At 32.7% G+C, this 18,528-nt stretch overlaps 1 protein-coding gene across 2 annotated transcripts in view; it reads left to right on the forward strand.

The window, feature by feature from the left end:
• LOC114325383 (neuropeptide-like 1) overlaps positions 1 to 18,528 on the forward strand; it is a 290,871-nt gene that overhangs the window by 256,884 nt on the left and 15,459 nt on the right. Inside the window, exon 6 of one of the 2 annotated variants that reach the window (XM_028273444.2) lies at positions 13,977 to 14,151. The exons of the other annotated variant lie outside the window; for it this stretch is intronic. Coding sequence (XP_028129245.1) covers positions 13,977 to 14,151 — 175 coding nt within the window. The remainder of the gene's footprint in view (positions 1 to 13,976; positions 14,152 to 18,528) is intronic. 2 annotated transcript variants of the gene reach the window in all.

Genomic DNA, 18,528 nt, shown 5'->3' on the forward strand with positions numbered 1-18,528 from the left:
TTGCAAAATGTATTACTGAAAAATTATGTTTCGTTCTTTATTTGTTACATTTTTACATTTGCATACAAAAGTAGTGTTTAATTGTCTTCACAAAAAATGTTGTATTTTGTGTTTGTGTGTTTTTTTTTTGTAAAATTGATTACTAATTTTCTTTGTTTATTTGTTGCATTTACATAAAAAGTAGGTTTTCATTTTTTCAAAAATGTTGCATGTTGCTGTTGTGTTTTTTGTAAGATGTATTACTAATAAATTATTTTTATTTCTATATTTGCTACATTGTTACAATGATTACCGTATTGATAATCAGTAATCGTCAATTGTCAATTCAGTCATGGCCTACTTAAAATTTAGATAAATTTAGACACCTAAAATAATTTGCTCTGAAAAATGAAAATATCTCGAAAACTAATAAATTTGGACATAGGAAATGTTATATAAAAATTAAAGTACGGTAATGTTACTTTTCAATAATGATATAAAATAAAAAATAAAATTTAATAAATATTTTAATTAATTAATTTTAATAAATAAAATTTAACATTACTGAGAAAATAATGTACTTGCGTTTTGACTCACCCTGTATTTGATATAAAGAAAATTAGAAATGTCAATAATTCTTGAAAATTTTGACAATAAATAAAAAACTATGGCATGAATAAACCATTGCTGTTTGCTTATTTTTATTGATACAGGAAGTTGAACTTGTTACGATTTTCACACAAAATTGGTTATAACTTTGTAAATACCCTGTATAACATAACAAACCTTTATATTTTTATGATGGAGAAGTTAACAGGATTTCGAATATAGAATAAAATATTGGGTGTTCACACCCTAACATTCTAACTAATTTTGTAATGTGAATCTTAAAGGTGGCTAAAATTTTTGTTATTAACTTTTTTCTTCAAACGTCAAATAATGATGACATTACTTATCTAACTTGATCCTGTCAAAGTTTGATGTCTCCGCTGGCAGCAGTTTTTTTTTCCCATTTCTTTACGGTGGAGGGAAAAATGTTGTCATGGCAACAATATGAAACATGTCATAAAGCAACAATACAAATGTCATTAACAACAATTAAACATCATTTTTATTTATAGTAATATTAAAAGTACAATTAGTTAATGAGGCATTTTCAAAATTGAAACCGTGCAAAAATGTTCCCGACTCTTGATACGCATTGGTAATTGTTGATGATACTGATGGTCAAGCACAACTTTCAGCAATCATTCCCGATGTTGGCGAATCATGAGGGTTTAAAATTTTTTGAGCATTATCGTTCTTATTTCTTATTGAATCCTCTATATATCCTTCGGCAACCGTGCTTGATTTCCAGCCCCCATGTCGTTTGAGGCATTCTAGATTTCCGCCTCCATCAATTAAAAGTGTTGCTGAAGTTCGTCGTAAAGAGTGACCCGTGTATGCGCTTGCATCGTTTAAATTTAAATAACTAGCTACTTTTTGGGCTACTGCGCTGATCGAATGTATTCCCATGACGCTTCGTTAACACTTTCCATTTTGGTACTTGATAAAAAATCGGTTTTCTGTGAAATTTTCAGGCCGCAGTGATGCATACTTTTTATACAGTTTAATGTAGTTTTGACCAATTATCGTAAAAGATCTAATTTGTCGTATTTTACTCTCTGGGATTTTGATAATTATTACATTTTCTTTATCCTCAATGTCCACAGTCTTCATTTTTACCATTTCGTCGCATCAACAGGCGCCGGTAACCCCAATTAACAAAACAATCTGAAATATTTTTATAATTTAGTAGAGTATACTACATGCTTTGCAATATAATTTTTTTTACCTTTAATCCTAAATACAACTTATCTGGCGCTTCAAACAAAAATTTATTAAACTCGTCTTTAGTGAAAACTTTAGACTTCTTTGCAGTATATCCTTCGCTTGTCTTTTTCAGAAAGGCACGTAACTTTAAAAATTTGCTTATATCCACATTTTTTCTAATAACTAACTCGGATTTTATCATAGAGTATCGTGACCATATTGTAGAAGATTTCCATTTATTTTCATTTTCCATTATATTAAAATATGCCAGTAAAACGTCTTCGGTAACTTGCCGTACTCCTCTTGTATCGCACCACTCTTGGAAGTGCTTGTACGCTAACCGATACTTTATTCCGGACTTGGAGGGCCCCAAACGTGCTACTGCATCATTAGCCGCGGACTCAATTTCGTTTATGTTTTCCATTTTCGCACTAAATTTGCTGTCTTTAATAATTGCAAACAACTGTCAAACAACTGTAACCAGGGAGACGCAAATCCCACCGACGACTTAATTATTTTAATTTCTAACATCTAAACGACTTTGATAGTTGTCACAGTTAATTTCGAGTAAAAATAGCGTATGAATTGTACTATTTATGGTTGAAAATTGCTACGTTTGAAGAAAAAATAGTATACTTTATTCGGCAAAGAAGCGACTTTTCTTGACTTGCCCTCTATTCAGTCTAATATCGGGCGCGTCAAGAAAAGTCATGCTTCTCCGCCTCATAAAGTAATATACTATTATTGCTATCTATTACTATAGCGGAGCTATTGAGCTTTACCCCACTAGTCAATCACCCTATTTAACGACTTTTTTATTTCACCGATTTCATTTCTAACAATTGTATAGTTATGTTGGAATGACAAATTAGGCATTAGTATCCTAAATTTTATTTTATTTAGCTTTATTAAGTTGACATGTTACTGTTATTAGAGAAGGCGTTTCGACAAGGTCTCACTTGCCAGTCATGCCAAGAACCTTGTCCAAACGTCGACGTCGTGAAGAAAATGGTTTTACAAAAAACCAAAATTATCGAATGCCCATATTAGGTATTAATTCCCATATTAGGTATCCAGGGTTTTATATCCATATCACAGAGTACGTTAGATTTATTTCCTTTTCTACTATCGGTTGTTTGTCCTAATAGATTTTTTTATTCTTTTACTTATCTCTCTATCTTCCATTAATGCTTGTGTTTGAACACAAAAAACTATGAGGACTTACAGAAACTATACAGGGAAAAAATAGAGAAGTAAAAAGAAAAGTAGCAAATGAAAAAGAAATGAAAGATGGGAAAACATGCACAGAGATAGAACAACACATACGAGGAACGAGAAATTCAGAGTCATGGCGTATCTTAAAATCACTCCAAAGAAATAAGACAGAGAAAATCAAGATCGGTCAAATCAAAGAAAATGAGTGGCAAGAATACTATAAAAAATTGCTAATCGAAAATCGCCCCCAATTCAAAGAATCAGAAAGAGACGGAATAGAAAGCTATACACATTATGAAATCGAATTAAACCTAGCTGAAGTATAAAAAAAAACGATCAAAACCCTAAAGAACAAAAAAGAAGAAGGCCCCGACGGAGTACCAAATGAATTGATAAAAAACGGATCAGAAAAGCTATTCCGCATGATACACAAAATGTTTGAGAGAGCACTAAATGGAGAAGACTTTCCGGCAGAATGGACTCAAGCATACAGGGTGTTTGGAAAAGAATGGGCCAGAGCTTAACCTTAGATTCCTGAGGTTAAAATAGGTCGATTTAAGCTAACTTACCTTAGTACAAAAGTTGATAATAACCGAAATACATGGTGTCAAAGTTAAACTTTTATTTTATTTATTTTTGAATATTTCCTGACAGGCATGGGACAACAACACGAAATTTGGTAAGTGGTGCTGGTATTATACACCCTACTAAATTATGTTAAATAAATGTTTCTGGCTACTACCAGAGGCGTACGACGGGGGAACGTAAATGGTTGACCCTTCCCAAATTCTACGCTACTGACGGAATTTCTATTTTAGTGCCATTTTTTTATTCTCCAATACTTTCTATGTAAATAACATACTCTTTATTCGTAACGATAAAGTCATTAGTTTTCGAGATATTTGAAGCTAAAAACGAAGGAACATAATACATTAATCAAAATAAGTGTGCCTTTTCATTTTTAACTTCAAATATCTCGAAAACTAATGACTTTATCGTTACGATTGATGAGTATTTTATTTGCATAGAAAGTATTGGAGAATCTAAAAATTATGCTAAAATTGCAGTTTCATCAGTGGCGTAGAATTTGTGAAGGGTCAACTATCCGCTTTCCCCTGTCGTACGCCTCTGGTAGTAGCCAGAAACGATTAGTTAACATAATTTAATAGGGTCTACAGTGCTTACACTTTCTGCCAAGTATGACATTGACATGTCAAATTATTTTAAAGTATTTTTTTTTAAATAATTTATTCTTTATTTAAAACTTTAACAACTATGTGTGCCCGGTACTATAAAACTATTTGACATATCCTTATGATACTTGGCAAAAAGTGTAGGTACTGTACACCCTACTAAACTGTTAATACCAGAGGCGTACGACAGGGGAAAGTGAATGGTTGACCCTTCCCAAATTCTACGCCACTGATGAAACTGCAATTTTAGCATAATTTTTATATTCTCCAATACTTTCTATGCAAATAATATACTCTTCATTCGTAACGATAAAGTCATTAGTTTTCGAGATATTTGAAGTTAAAAATGAAAAGGCACGATTATTTTGATTCATGTATTATGTTCCTTCGTTTTTAGCTTCAAATATCTCGAAAACTAATGGCTTTATCGTTACGAATAAAGAGTATGTTATTTACATAGAAAGTATTGGAGAATAAAAAAATTGCACTAAAATAGAAATTCCGCCAGTGGCGTAGAATTTGGGAAGGGTCAACCATTCACGTTCCTCCGTCGTACGCCTCTGGTAGTAGCCAGAAACATTTTTTTAACATAATTTAGTAGAGTGTACAGTACCAGCACCACTTACCAAATTTCGTGTTGTTGTCCCATGCCTGTCAGGAAATATTCAAAAATAAATAAAATAAAAGTTTAACTTTGACACCCTGTATTTCGGTTATTATCAACTTTTGTACTAAGGTTAGTTAGCTTAAATCGACCTATTTTAACTTCAAGAATCTAAGATTAAGCTGTGGCCCATGCTTTACCAAACACCCTGTATATGACATCAATATACAGGGTGTCCCGAAAAGAATGGTCATAAATTATACCACAGATTCTGGGGTCAAAAATATGTTGATTGAACCTCACTTACCTATATACAATAGTGCACACAAAAAAGTTACAGCCCTTTGAAGTTACAAAATGAAAATCGATTTTTTTTCATATATCGAAAACCCTTCGAGATTTTTCATTGAAAATGGACATGTGGCATTATTATGGCAGCAACATCTTAAAAAAAATTAAAGTGAAATTTGTGCACCCCATAAAAATTTTAAGGGGGTTTTGTTCCTTTAAACCCCCCAAACTTTTGTGTACGTTCCAATTAAATTATTATTGTGACACCATTAGTTAAACAAAATGTTTTTAAAACTTTTTTGCCTCTTAGTACTTTTTTGATAAGCCAGTGTTGATCGACCTATTTTGAATATTTGTCGAATCCACCACATATTTGTATATGGTTAAGTACGATTATAGAGACCTGTTAATAATCTGAAAATGTATTTTATAATTTACATTTTTAGGTATATTTTGAAAAAGAAGCCATATCTCGATAAAAGGTGATTTGTCAAAAAAAGACTAAGAGGCAAAAAAGTTTTAAAAACATTGTGTTTAACTAATGGTACCACAATAATAGTGTAATTGAAACGTACACAAACATTTGGGGGGTTTAAAGGAACAAACCCCCATAAAATTTTTATGTAAATATATTAAAAAGGAAGCCGCATCTCGATAAAAACTGGCTTATTGAAAAAATACTAAGAGTCAAAAAAGTTTTAAAAACATTTTGTTTAACTAATGATACCACAATAATGAATTAATTGGAACGTATACAAAAGTCTGGGGGGGGGGGGGTTTAAGGGAACAAAACCCCTATAAAATTTGTATGGGGTGGACAAACTTCACTATAATTTTGTTTTAAGATGTTACTGCCATAAGAATGATACATGTCAATTTTCAATAAAAAATCTCTAATAGTTTTCGATATATTGAAAAAAATCGATTTTCATTTTGTAAGTTCAAAGGGCTGTAACTTTTTTTATGAGCACATTTGTACTAAGGTAAGTTAGGTTCAATCGAACTATTTTTGACCGCAGAATGTGTGGTATAATTTATGACCAATCTTTTCGGGACACCCTGTAAAAGGAAGGAAATAGAAAAAACTGCGAAAACTATCGAGGAATCAGCATTATATCATCTATAGGCAGACTGTATGGAAAGACCATAAAGGAAAAATTAGAAATATATACATATACAGGATAAAATCGGAGAAGACCAGGCAGGATTCACAGCGGGGAAATCATGCTTAGATCACATATACACGGTCGGTCGAACAGCTAATAGAAAAAAGAATGGCCAAAAATAGGTCCGTCCATCTGGCTTTCGTAGATCATAAGAAGGCGTATGACTCGATATCTAGAACCAAGCTATGTGAAGCAATGGAAGACATCGAAGTCCCACGAAGCTTAATAACAGCAGTAAAAGTACTCTACAAGAATAACACAATAGCTATCAAAATGGGCAGTAGAATATGCAGTCCATTTAAGACGACAAAGGGACTACTACAGGGCTGCTGCACATCTCCTACCCTGTTCAAAATATTCCTGGAAAAACCCTGAAACCATGGAAAAAGATGTGCTAAGGAATTTTTATACCAGTAAGGAATAAATATCTATATACCATAAGTTTTGCTGACGACCAAATAGTGATCGCACAAGTCGAAGCTTACCTCAGTTTTTTTATGGGGAAACTGGAACAGGAATATACAAAGAATGGGATGGAAATAAACCAAAATAAAACTGAATACCTAACAACGGAGAATACAGAAATAAAACAACTGTAAATAGACGAAGGTAAACAGATCAGAGGAACAGATAAGTACAAGTATTTAGGTTTTATAATAGCAAACAGAGGAACAACTGAGGAAGATATAAAAATAGACTAGGACAAACAAGAGACTGCATACGAAAATTGAACCCGATACTGTGGGATAAGAACATCAGCATAATAACAAAAAGAAGAATATATAATAGCATGACAAGAAGTATCCTCACTTATGGGTGTGAAAGTTGGACAATACATAAGAAAACCAAAAATAAAATAAGAGCAACAGAGATAGAAGAAGAATTCCTAAGGAGAAGCTACAGAGTAACAAGGAGAGATATAATAAATAACATAGAGATAAAGAGAAGACTGGGAGTGAACTCAGACATAATAGACTACATCGAACAGAAGAGATTAGCCTGGTACGGACATGTCAGAAGAGCAGACCAAAATCGTTGGATAAAACGAATAACAGAGTGAAGTCCGATAGCAAAAAGGAAAAGAGGCAGACCCCGAAGATCCTTCAGAGCAATGGAGAGAAAAAATCTACAGGAAGGGCAATCTACTGCCGAAGGGCATCTACTGGCAAGATAGAAAGAGCTGGAGAGAGCGATTAAGTGAAGGAATACAGAAAAAACTGTGGAAATCCTTAGTATATACAGGGTGTAACAAAAATACAGGTCATAAATTGTACCACATATTCTGGGACCAAAAATAGTTCGATTGAACCTAACTTACCTTAGTACAAATGTGCACATAAAAAAATTACAGCTCTTTGAAGCTACAAAATTAAAATAGATTTTTTTCAATATATCGAAAACTATTCGAGATTTTTTATTGAAAACGGATATGTGGTATTCTTATGGCAGGAAAATAAAAAAAAAATATAGTGAAATTTGTGCACCCCATAAAAATTTTATGGGGGTTTTGTTCCCTCAAACACCCCCAAACTTTTGCGTACGTTCCAATTCAATTAATATTGTGATACCATTAGTTAAACACAATGTTTTTAAACTTTTTTGCTTCTTAGTACTTTTTCGTAAAGCCAGTTTTTATTGAGATATTTTGAATATTTGTCAAATCCACCACATTTTTGTATGTATGTATAATATGGTTACGTATAAATAAAAATATGACTGGTAATAACATGAAAATTTGCATTTTTAGGTATGTTTCGAACCAATTTCAAAAAGAAGCCACATCTCGATAAAAGATGCCTTATCGAAAAAATAGTAAGAGGCAAAAAAGTTTTAAAAACACTGTGTTTAACTAATGGTACCACAATAATGATTTAATTGGAATGTATACAAATATTTGGGGGGATTAAAGCAACAAAATTCCCATAAAATTTTTATGTAAACATATTAAAAAAGAAGCCGCATCTCGATAAAAACTAGATTATCAAAAAAATACTAAGAGGCAAAATAGTTTTAAAAATATTGTGTTTAACTAATGGTACCACAATAATAATTTAATTGGAACGTAAGCAAAAGTTTGGGGGGGGGGGTTTAAGGGAACAAAACCCCATAAAATTTTTATGGGGTGCATAAATTTCACTAATAATTTTTTTTAAAGATTTTCCTGCCATAAGAATACCACTTGTCTGTAGCTGTAACTTTTAGTCCCAGAATATGTGATTTAATTTATGACCTGCATTTTTGTTACACCCTGTATTTGCCAACATATAAACATTTGCCAACTGATTAAACAAGATAGCATGATTCATTATTACGAGAGAAAGCATTCCAACATGCATGAGGCACTTGGATCAAACTCTTATTGAAATAAAATTTAAAAAAATAGAAAATCTAAATTCGATTATGGAAAAAGTGCCCTTTAAAAAAGTAAGTAGGTAATTCAAGGAACTCACACAAAGCTTATTTAAATAACGTTTAAATCCACCTCATCCGTCAAAAAAAGTCCTTTGTGAATTTAAGCTCTTCAAAGCACGTCCGAATATATTTACTATGAGATAAAAATTACAAAGCGAGCATGTAATCCTGCAGATAAAAGATTTAAAAATAATATGTGGCTGTAAAATATTATCTGCAATGCGTATATTAACATGAATAATATTACGTATGTAGCTGAAAACTATTGGTCCGAAGCTTATAAACATTATGTCATATACACTATGTCCGTAAATACGGAATAAATTCGTCCTTTCAGCAAAAAGTCAGCAATTTATCTACGATGGCCTACAGTATAATGCATTATGTTTGAGCTTAAGTCACAATAAAAGAGAAATATACAATGGATCAAATGTTTGCACCTGAGCGTATTTATGAAAATCCCAAGTCATACGTTTATTTCTTATAAGTATTGTGGATTTTGGTGGACGTCCTCTCGCCATTATTTACACTTTTAATAGTAGTCCAGGAACCGAAGCTTTTCACTTCGCAATTTTTACAGAATGGATCGATTTGCTTGAAAATTTGAGAATAAGTAGTGGATAGTCCAAGGATCAAAATCCGTATGATGCCAAAAGGCGCTTTTACCATGGGGGTGGTTGCCACCCCATCTCGAGGGTGGAAATTTTTTATTATATTTTGACCACACAAGTTGATAAAAGAGTTAATTTTAAGCAAAAAATGCTCTATACAATTTTTTGATAAATTTAATAGTTTTCGATTTATTCGCTATCAAAAGTGTTAGTTCTGTATCGAAAAAATCAATGTTTTTCGATATTATACTCATTTATGATTCACTCAATTTTTGCCGTAGAAAAATTTTTTTCAAACCAAGTTCTTGGGAATTAAATAACCTACAATTTCATATTTAAACATTCTTTCGTATCTCTGATGCTAATCTTTCTATTCTGAAGAAAATGGCATTTTTTACCAAACTACAAAAATTCGATATTCGCTTTAAACTTCAGTTATTTAAAAACTAATCATTCTATGCCAGTCAAACTTCTGGAATCTATTAATAATACATAAATAGAGAATAATTAATAGGGCCAATGACTAAAAACACCGCTAACTTACATTATTATGCTTTCAATTGGATTTCTCCTTTTTTTTTAAATATATTGATTTTTTAACCGCAACTTTTTTATTTTTTATCGTAGAAAGTTTGGTAAAAAAGAATTTTGTAGGTTTTTATAAGATCTATAGAATTATTAATATTAAATCCTTTTAAAACTCACAGTTGCTAAAAGAGGTGATTTTGAAAGGGTTGGTAAAAGTGGTTTTTGTGTGTTATCATAAGATTTAATTGTCAATAGCTCACTCAAATTTTGCCATAGAAAAATTTTTTGCAAACTATATTCTTGGGAATTAAATAAGCTACAATTGTATATTTAAATATTTTTTCGTATTTCTGATGCTAATCTTTCTATTATGAAGAAAATTGCATTTTTTAACAAACTACAAAAATTCGTTATTCGCTTTTAACTCCATTTTTTAAAAAACTAATCATTCTAAGCCGGTCAAACTTCTTGAACCTATTAATAATATACAAAAAAAAGAATACCAAATACGGTAAATTACTAATTTTAATTCGGTTGGTGAGTAGGGGGAAGTTTCCGATCACTTTTTCGCTGAAAAAATAGGCACTGACATTCTTTTTATTATAAGTCACTTAATTTTTTAGCTAGAGACTATTTTTTTATTTCAGAACATAGATATTTTTAAATACTTTAAATTAATTTACACAAGTTATCCTCGAAAAATGCATAGTTTTCCCGTCTTTTGACTTTGAAACTACAATATTTAGCATTTGACGAAGAAGAGCTAACATATAATAAAGTATAGCTCGACTACTATTGGTCTTAAAGAAAATAAAAAAAACGGTGTTATTTATTTTTCACAAGGTACATTTTTGTTAAGCAAAGTTGTTTTGATAAAACGTAAACGGTTTTGTTTATTTTTCACAAGATACATTTTTGTTAAGCAAAGTTGTTTTGATAAAACGTAAACTTTTTGAGTTATTAGCAGAAAACTGATTAAAAACATTGATTTTTTCGATATAAAACGAACACTTTCGATAGCCAATAAAACGAAAACTATTAATTTTGTCAAAAAAATGTATAAAACGTTTTTTGTTTAGAATGAATGTTTTTACCAACTTTTGCGGTCAAAATAAAATAAAAAATTTTTACCCCCGAGATGGGGTGGCAACCACCCCCATGGTAAAAGCGCCTTTCGGCATGATATAGATTTTGATCCTTGGACTATCCACTACATATTCTCAAATTTTCAAGCAAATCGATTCATTCTGTAAAAATTGCGAGGTTTTGTCCTATTTTAAGCTTCATTACTTGGACTATAGTACAGACGAAATCTGTCGAAAATCAGATCATAATAGATATTTTCCATAGGAGTCTATTTGTTGCTGGAATCGCTTCAGGACGTACCGTGTATCAATAATCACGATATGAGCCAGTCTAAAATCTTAGACTGACTTTTATTTAACAAAATCTGAAAAAAATCTAAAAAAAATTATTCGAAATAAAAGTTTCGTTTTTCAATTTTACATATTTGACTAACTATAAATTGAAACTTTTGTGTTTATTGTCTAAAAAGCAACAATAATTTAAACAAAAGGTGCAAAAAAACATGAAAAACTCCTTTACATTTTTTCGACACCTTAAACGTAACATACAGTTTGCATATTCCATCTAGAAAAACTATATAGTACTACTGAACCGTGCGCTAAATTTAGTTAGGATCGATTTAACAGTTTTTGAATAATAATTTTCCAATTCAGTGTCCGGAAAAAATTACAAAGTACCCCGCACAAACCTTATGGAAATTAGGTCCCAGTGGATTTTGCTCATAGTTTGGGAAAATACTCTTTGAAGCATCCTGATAAAAAGTTCTCATGGGCACAACTCAATCGTATGAAGGATTTTCAAGATATAGAGGTACAAACTCGGAAAATTATACGATTTACCGGGTATTCATTTAGAAGTTTGGATTAAGGAAAAGTACTAGTAGTCAAGGATTTTTCCTGGCTATCCAATGGCGACCTTTATTTTGACCTTGACCTTCAACGGACGTCATCTTTTAGAGTTTCGAGGGTTTTCGGCATTAAATTGATATAAACAGATTACTCATGGGTTTTTAGGATCGTTAAACACGAATATGCCATCAGAATTGACCTACGAAGAATGTGGTGGCCAGGGCTACTACAAGGGACGTCAGCTTCTAGAGTTTAGATGGTTTTCGGAATTTAATTATTGCAAATGAATTAGTGGAGGGTTTTTTGAGGTCGCTAAACACGAATATGCCACCAGAACCGACTCTCGGAGCACCTGGTTTCCAAGGTCAATAAAAGGCGCTTCTGGAGTTTCGCGGGTCTTTGGTACTACATTAATGCAAACGGATTAGTTATAGGTTTTTGGGGTTGCTGAACACGAATGCGTGATCAGCACAGACACAGGAGCACCTGGTGCCTAGGACAGGTTATGTTCTGGAGTTAAAAACCTAAGAGTAATCTATTTGATTCCTCCATTTGATTTCTTTGTAACTCCAGAAGATAACCTGTCTTAGTCACCAGGTGCTCCTGTGTCTGTGCTGATCACGTATTCGTGTTCAGCAACCCCAAAAACCTATAACTAATCCGTTTGCATTATTGTAGTACCAAAGACCCTTGAAACTCCAGGAGCCCCCTTCATTGACCTTGGAAACCAGGTGCTCCGAGAGTCGGTTCTGGTGGCATATTCGTGTTTAGCGACCTCAAAAGCCCTCCAGTAATTCATTTGCATCAATTAAATGCCGAAAACCATCGAAACTCTAGAAGATGACGTCCCTTGCAGTGGCCCTGGCCACCACGTCCTCTGTTTATATCAATTTAATGCCGAACCCTCGAAAGTATAGAAGATGAAGTCCGTTGAAGGTCAAGGTCAAAGTAAAGGTCGCCATTGAATAGCCAGGAAAAAATCCTAGACTACTAGTACTTTTCATTGATCCAAACTTCTACATGTTACCAGATAACCAGTAACTCAGGAAATTGGAATACCCAGTAAATCTTATAATTTTCCGAGTTTGTGCCTATATATCTTGATAATGCTTCATACGATTGAGTTGTGCCCATGAGAACTTTTTATCAGGATGCTTCAAATAGTATTTTCCCAAAGTATGAACGAAATCCACTGGGACCTAATTTTCATAAGGTTTGTGCTTAGGGCTGGGCCCTTAGGCTGGGCCCAAAATAAGCACTTTAAATAGTCGAAAAAGTTTTTTCATATAAAGCAAGGCTCGAGCTTTCAAACGCTCTTTGAAAAACTGACATAAATCAACTAAAAGAGCCTAGACTCATTTTTTAAAATTGTGGTGGGGCTCACCTTACCACCATAACTTTAAAAAGTTCCCTAGACTCTCCTAGTTGACCGATTTCAATTTTTCAAGTGCATTTGAAAGCTTGAACCTTGATTTATATGAAAAAAACTTTTTCGGCTATTTAAAAAGCTTATTTTGGGCCCAGCCTAATTTTGCAAATTAGCAATTTTTTACTGACCCTAGATTACAAAATTTTTAGGCAAAAACTATGTAACTGATCCTAACGAACTTTAGCAGACCGATAAGTCGTATTATAGAGTTCTTTTTAGGAAAAGATGAAAACTATAAGTTGTGGTTAAGGGATCCAAAAAACTTAAAGAAAAAACTCTATATTTTTTGCACTTTTTTCCAATTATTGCTATTTTTAAACAATGTACATTAAATTTTCAATTTTTGGATAGCCAATAATAATGTAAAATTAAAAAAAAGAAATTTTTACCTTAATATAATATCTCTCGAGTTATAGGCGAAAATACGGGCGCAGAAAGCAAAAATTTTCTATTTTTTTGGAAAATGGAGAATGTCCATCATGATCTGCTTTTTGAACAGAGCCCGCATGGACTAATTGAAAAGTATGTATGTTCTTTTCTTGCCACTGTTAGTACCTCCCATGGCTTCAGGCCAACATGCAATTTGTAAGGGCCCAATTTGTAAAATCAAGTGGCGCCGTATATTGGAGAATAAATAAAAAAAAACAATTAAAAAAATGTTACAAACTATATTGACATCACAAGCAATATTTAACCCTTAAGTATAAAGTTATTACGTAAGCTATTTGTAGATCAAATCATTTATAATAAATAAAGTTTTGCTAAAATACTTCTTCTGAAAATTTAACAATTTTTTCATTAGGGTCGGTAGCAAAATCCGGATGGTTTCGTCCATCTTCGTCGATAAGCTCAAAGTACATGACACCAGAAAAACGACACATAGGTGCTTTAGCACGGTTAGGTTGGCTTCCGTCTTTTCGTCATATTAGAAGGTTTAACAGATCCGGACGGTCTACGTCATCAGACGATACTTGCAGGTTTTTATATTGAAATGTTTGTTGTTTAGTAGATAGTTATAGTAAGTATATGGTAGAATAGCAGTAGATGTTAGTAGTTGGTAGTAGTTTTAAAATAGTTTAAAAATAAATATATTTATCGTAAAAGTATAGTTGCCATCAAGTTATTTCGGCAACCTTAATCTTCAGCTTATCACAAAGTCATTTGCATTTGAGTGGTGTGGTTTTCAGCAGAGGTAGAAAGTAATATATTGTTGACTTATTGTACGTTTAATGATCATATCTGCTATTCAGTATGTTTACATCTCAAACGATACTAAAATAAAAATGACTTTTTAATAGGATTAAGATACGGTTTTCTGAAACAATTTGTTGGCAAGTATACATATTAAAAAAAGTTTTGATATTAGTTTAATGTTTTTTTACCTTGGAATTCGATGTTCTCAGTACTTTTAAGATTATCTTTTCTTCTTATATAAACTTTCTATATCCTTTTATATCCTGCTATTCTTGACTTCTACGTATACTTCTATTTTCTTTGTCGTTCTATTTGTAATCATTGCCTTTATTTTTTTCTTTTACTTGTTATTTTTCGTCTCATATTGTAACTTTTTGAAGGTTACAATTTTGTTATATCTTCGATAAGGTATTTTATTTATCTCTAATTTATTTAGATTTTTAAGAACTTTTCTTCTTTTTCCTCAGCTTCTCCTGTTTCAGGGCAGCTATTATTCCTTACTTTTCTTCGCCACTTATTTCTGTCCGTCGTGTCTTCTCCATTTAAACCTTTCTCTCAAGTCCTTTGCTACACAATCCTTCTCTCCTCTCCTCGGTTTTCCTGTACCGCTCTTCCTCTTAACTTCAAACAGCTCTATCCTTCATCCCACTTAATTCTCACTTCTATATCTAAAGTACTGTTGCCCAAATGCAAGACCAAGACGAGACTTAGACAGTATTGGTCTTGGTCTTGTGCCAGTACACCTGGTCTTGGTCTTGGTCTTGGTATTGCGCTCCCGGTCTTGGTCTTGGTCTTGCAGCAAGAGTCTTGCAAGTCTCGCAGTTGTCCATTAGCCTATTGTATATTTTAGAACAACGTAACAGAGAGGTACATTTTAAGCTTGCATATCACAGCCATAGTAAAGACTAGCCAAATTAATAAATATCTACATAAACAACTGACACCGGGTGGGGTTTGAACCCACGATCTAAGTGATACCTGCCTATGTTCTAACTAAAGTTAAAACTACCTCTTAAAACCCACAAAATTTCATTTGCATATCTCAACCGGTTTTAGAGCAATAAATAAATCGTAATAAATTTGGGAAACGAAGCATTTATAAAGTAAATGTTTATGAAGCAAACTGTCATTACTTTTTTGTGCAGAATTACATAGGTACCCATTAAAGTTTGCCATACTTATTTAAAAACATCCTGTATTGATGAAAAACATAGCTAGATAAAAAAGTACCTAACTTTTCTATTATAAGTGAATGAGTAAAAAAACATAATGCTAAGGGAATATGAGGCTATAGTTGGGTTTTAATTTCAGTATGCTATTGCATGCTTGAATAATAAGTTAGCATAATGCTAGAATATTCCACAGAGTGAGAAAAACCACACGGTATACAATGACAATAATTGATCTAGCAACAATATTATTACAGCAATACATATTTATAAAGAATAAGACAACATATTAAAAAAAGTCACTTAAATCGGACAACAGGTTTAGGAAATTTGAGACATTAAAAATGACTCGTTTTTAAGGTGGTGCGTTAATTTCTTGGAGAAGTGTATATTATCGTTAAAATAATATTTCGGTATTTTGTTTACACGATATCCGGCATTATCTGATTAATGGGTTGTTAAAACATTTTATCTGTAGCGGCTTCTGAAATGTCTTAAAAATATCGAATTTCATTGATAACATGCGCATATCCCACCGATCTTCGCTTCGATCATACTTTTGTCTCGTATCATTATCTTATCATACTTTTAAATAATAGCCGCACTGTTTCGGCAAATTTTGTTTAGCCGAGTGACCTCATAGCACCTTCAGCATAAACAATACATAATAGTCTTACTATAATTTATGTATACCGACAAGATTTCTGGTGTTTGGATTCCTAGAAAACTAATAATTAAAAAAATTAATTACTTATATACTTATTATTAAGGATATTCGATATTACTACTGTATGGGAAACAGAAATGTTATATTATGATTAGAAGACGACTATTCTCAAAACCTGGACAATTAATTTCAGAGCGAAGAAGTCGGCTGCTGCGAAAGAATGTACAAAATATTTGATTTTTACATTATAATAATGACCTCTGAGTACATGTCAAATGTGTCAAGTGTTTTTTTAATGGATATTTTGATTCGCTATGTATGTTTATGGTATTGTTCGTAATGCGCATAAATCCAATTTTCAAATTTTTTTTACATTTTTTTTGTTTCTCATAGAGTATTTAAGAATATAGAGGAACTTATATACTCCCTAAAACGACCCTCAGTTCTAACTGCAAGATGCAAGAGTCTCGCAGGCTTAGTCTTGTTCTTGCTTAAGTCTTGCACGATAAGTGTTGGTCTTGGTCTTGCTAAAATTAGGCGGTCTTGGTCTTGGTCTTGCGAAAACGCAAGTACAAGACCAAGACTGCAAGACCAAGACCGATTTTGAGCAACATTAATCTGAAGTGATCTAACTATTGTAGTCTTTGTTGTTGAACCTTTTCTGAAACTGTAGTCACCCCAACTCTTTCTCTAATCACGTTGTTTCCGATATTATCCATACTAGTCTTACCCAACATCCACAATAACATCGTCATTTCAGTTAGCTCCATCTTGTTTTCCTGAACCCTCTTTACAGGCCACACTTCAGCACCGTACACCAAGTCAGGTCTTACCACTCTCTTGTATATTTTTTTCTCGATCTAGTGTAATTTTTCGTTATGCTGGTTCCTAGGTACTTAAATTTTCCTACTCTATCTAGTTTGTATCTAAGCAATATTTGTTCCCAACCTTCAATAGCCCATTTGCAAGCGTCCAATGATTTCTCTTCCATTTCTTTGCTCCTCTTCTAAGAACTTTTCTTACAAGTAAATATCATGCTGGATTATTATTTTTCTATTTAAATTTTCTACAAATCCAACAAGGATCCCAACTTTCTAGTAAACGATATCAAGGTGGTTCTCCTTCTTCTCTCTAGCACTAAAGCCAGGGATGGATATTGGCTGGCTTAATCATTTACCCTCCTCTTGCAACAGTACGTCATTGGTTCCTTTGCTTGTTGAATATTTAGAGTAAGTAAATATTCTGCAATATTATCTCTTCACCACATTCTTCATACACTTCTTCCAGTATAGGATCTTTTACTATAGTTTTCGCCGTAAAATATAAGTATTCCTACCTGGCTTCATTTACCTGTACATTTAGCAGCTCGTCAAAGTGATTCTTCAGATTTATATCACTTCAGCCTCCTCTGTAACCAGGTTACTTTTATCATTCTTTATGAAAGTTCCAACTCTTGGTTAAATCCCATTTTCTTATATTTTTTACTTCCAGAAAGAAATGTCTACCCCTATTTTTCATTGTATTAACCTTTAATTTTTCGAAAATCTTTTCTTTGAATGCTATTTTTTGGCTTTTATGGTCTTTTTTGAATGCAGGTACTCTAGAATCTCTTAATTTTTATATATATTCCTCGGTTCTAGTTTCCGTGGTTTCCTAATTTTAAGACAAATCTTTCTCCTCCGTATTTTTAGACTTGACAAAGGCTTTCGATCGCATCCAAGTCGAAGACGTCTTACATTTACTGTATAGAAGAAACATACCAATCAATATTATACAAACCATCGAAAACATCTACATACTTTCATAATCGAATGCAGGCAAAGATAAATGGAAAACTAACGCAATGTATACCAGTACAAAGCAGAGTCAGACAAGGTGACTCGTTAAACCCACTGCTCTTTAATATAATAATGGACGAAATAATATAAGCAGTACGTAAAGGTCATGGTTACAGAATGGGGAACAAAGAAATCCAAATATTATGTTATGCAGACGACGCCGCAATAATCGCCGAGACAGAAGACGATCTCCAAAGATTTAACATACATCTTCAATACAACCGCCAAGAAATACAATATGATAATATCAGCAGAAAAAACCAAATGTATGACATCTAAATACCCACTACGATGTAAAATCGAAATTGATGGAATAATAATAAAGCAGGAAGCAAGGTTTAGATATCTGGGAATAGATATAACCAGTTACGGAGATGTTGAAGAGGAAGTACGACAACAAAGCTTAAAATCAAGTAAAGCGGCGGATCTCTTAAGGACACAATCTGGAAGAACAAACACCTAAGACAAGACACAAAAGCAAGAAAC

The sequence above is a fragment of the Diabrotica virgifera genome, chromosome 6, assembly GCF_917563875.1.
Source record: "Diabrotica virgifera virgifera chromosome 6, PGI_DIABVI_V3a".
Taxonomy (NCBI): domain Eukaryota; kingdom Metazoa; phylum Arthropoda; class Insecta; order Coleoptera; family Chrysomelidae; genus Diabrotica; species Diabrotica virgifera.